General features: G+C 41.0%; 1 protein-coding gene across 2 annotated transcripts in view; it reads left to right on the top strand.

Moving 5' to 3' along the window:
* The first annotated feature begins 245 nt into the window (after positions 1–245).
* The window catches only part of LOC107701207 (protein disulfide-isomerase-like), an 18,216-nt gene continuing 15,780 nt past the window's right edge, over positions 246–2,681 (top strand). The window contains exon 1 of one of the 2 annotated variants that reach the window (XM_016503167.1): positions 246–572. In XM_016503167.1, the coding sequence (XP_016358653.1) occupies positions 434–572 (139 nt within the window). In that variant the 5' untranslated portion in view covers positions 246–433. The remainder of the gene's footprint in view (positions 573–2,681) is intronic. The other variant, XM_016503166.1, reaches the window with a different exon arrangement.

Raw genomic sequence — 2,681 nt, 5'->3', positions numbered from 1 at the left:
TCACGCAGTCAAATTAATATTAATAAGCCCAGTTAATTCGCCAGTTGACAGGCCACACGTAGCGACGTCTGCCTTTCGCAGACAGTGCTAGAGGCGGAACGTGACGTTGCGTAAATAATATTCATGAGCCGAGCATTCGCCGTAGTAGGATTTGTAAATTCGTATTCGAGACTGGCAGATTCACTTCCAGGTGCTAGGAGACGCGCGGTCCACTCACAATTCAACACGAACTGCCTTCAGCCTCATAAATGCGCATGCGCAGCAGCGTTGTCCTCTCTGTTTCCTGCACACATTGCCACGTTATTAGCGGCAGACACAACATTCAAGCGATACTTCAGACTGTTAAAGGTGAAAGAAGACCCGCCGCGCTAACAGTCTCCCCGGTTTCCATCACTGTTTTAGCAGTAGTTGACTCGTTTGGAGGTGATCCGAGATGCTGAAGTTGTTGATTGTGTGCGCACTGGCCGCTATTAGCGCGGCTGATATCCCCGAAGAGGAGGACGTGCTCGTACTGAAGAAAAGTAACTTCGAGGAGGCGCTCAAAACTTACCCAAATATCCTTGTTGAGTTTTGTAAGTAGTCGCCAACGTTGTTTGACTTGTCGTTGCTGTGTTTATGTCGATAGCTTGTGCATGAGAAAAGTGCCAAACGAAACCAACTCTCAGTGAAATGGCAGTTTGTTTTTTATTCTTAGTCTTGATTTGCTACAGCAATACTTAATCTCATGCAGTCGTGACTTAAGGAACAGACATGTGCTAACCAAATCTGAATTATTATATTTAAAAAAAACGCAATTTTGTAAGCGTTCAGAGAAGTGGTCCCAATGTAGTGATTTGAAGACGTCTTTGCCACTAACGTTAGCTCCAAAACTCTCTATTTTGACAAATCAATAGTACAGTGAATCCTTTTACGGATAATGCATTCGATTCAAGTTGGTAGATTTGTGAGTCCGTATTTAGGGCGACAGCAGCCTTGGAACGGTAGCTCTGAGTTGCTTCAGTGTTTAAAATCGATAAAAAAAATAATGCAAAGCATTGATTTGCACTTTCACTTGTTTTTCGATTTCCAAGTGCTTTGTTTTTCGGTTTCACCACTTAATGCAAATGAGATGCAGTATGTTATGGGCAAGCATGAATGAGTTTCCAACCCGAAAAGACTTCTCAAACTTGTGTGTAACCGGGTTCCTGGGTTAGTTTATTTGCGCATTACTGGGCTAAATTCATTGGACGCTCTCAAGGTATTTCCTGATACAGGGACCTGATAGACTCTCAAGTTGGCCAATCACTGGTGTCCACGAGTGTTTCGTCATAATGAGAGACGTGAAAGCGTCTAATATGGGCAGGACTTTCAAGCGGCCCTGCGCTAGGTTGACGTGTACGTTCAGTAAAATAACTTTTGATGCACATTGAATTTGTGGAATTTAAAAACACTTCTCATGTGAACAATGTAATCAAAGCATAAACTGTAGTCATTCATTAGTGTTTTTATTTGGTAACGATTGAAAAAGGAGTATGATGCATATGTGGATTTGTATTAGCTCTATGAACTTTGGACTTGACTCTAATAACAGGCCATGTTGTGAGATGATGTGTTGAGGAAGATTAGGGTGATAAATTAAATACGTAGGTCAAACTTATCTAATTTTACTGGGTTTGAATACCCAAATAAAACAACATGCTTTTTAGTCAAACACCATTAAAGGTGACTTATCATGAAAATCGGACTTTTCCAGGTTTTAAGTGCTATAATCAGGACCCCGGTGCATCTACCAATCAAGGAAACGTGAAAAATATTAACTCAGTAACTTTGTTTTGATAAGCTTTTTTTCTGCAAGAGTCTGATCTCACTCCCCTAGTGACTTTGCAAAGGGATCTCATTATAATATTACCGCCCCTTAATCTGTAAGTTTCCACCCACGGCGCCGTCATTTTGATTTCACAAGCGACAACGGTGTACCAGTTCTAATGCCATGGCGAAAGTTTGAGCTAAACATGCTAAATGTTCTGCCTTTGGCTGCACAGACGAGCAAACAACAGAGCTGTGGATTTTATTAATTTACTGTATATTGCTGCTGCCACACAGATTGACATATCATGAAAATCTGACTTTTCCAGGTTTTAAGTGCTATAATCAGGACCCCGGTGCATCTACCAATCAAGGAAACGTGAAAAATATTAACTCAGTAACTTTGTTTTGATAAGCTTTTTTTCTGCAAGAGTCTGATCTCACTCCCCTAGTGACTTTGCAAAGGGATCTCATTATAATATTACCGCCCCTTAATCTGTAAGTTTCCACCCACGGCGCCGTCATTTTGATTTCACAAGCGACAACGGTGTACCAGTTCTAATGCCATGGCGAAAGTTTGAGCTAAACATGCTAAATGTTCTGCCTTTGGCTGCACAGACGAGCAAACAACAGAGCTGTGGATTTTATTAATTTACTGTATATTGCTGCTGCCACACAGATCTAAAATAAACATGCGATTTATTTCCCAGCTGTTTACCTTAACAGTCATAACCGACTGTTTTTGGAACTTATGCGTGTTTTTAATGTAAACTTGTGTGTGAATGAGAACTTAGTTTAGTACTCGCATGCTAGCCACAGCCACTTTCTGTCCGTGTGCTTTCGATGTGTGCACTCAGAAAACCGTATATCAGAAGTTTAAACTAATATGGTTTAAA

Source organism: Sinocyclocheilus anshuiensis, unplaced genomic scaffold (genome assembly GCF_001515605.1).
Source record: "Sinocyclocheilus anshuiensis isolate Anshui unplaced genomic scaffold, SAMN03320099.WGS_v1.1 scaffold1522, whole genome shotgun sequence".
Taxonomy (NCBI): Eukaryota; Metazoa; Chordata; class Actinopteri; order Cypriniformes; family Cyprinidae; genus Sinocyclocheilus; species Sinocyclocheilus anshuiensis.
The sequence above is the reverse complement of the archived record's forward strand: the minus strand, read 5'-3'. Positions and strand labels throughout refer to the sequence as shown.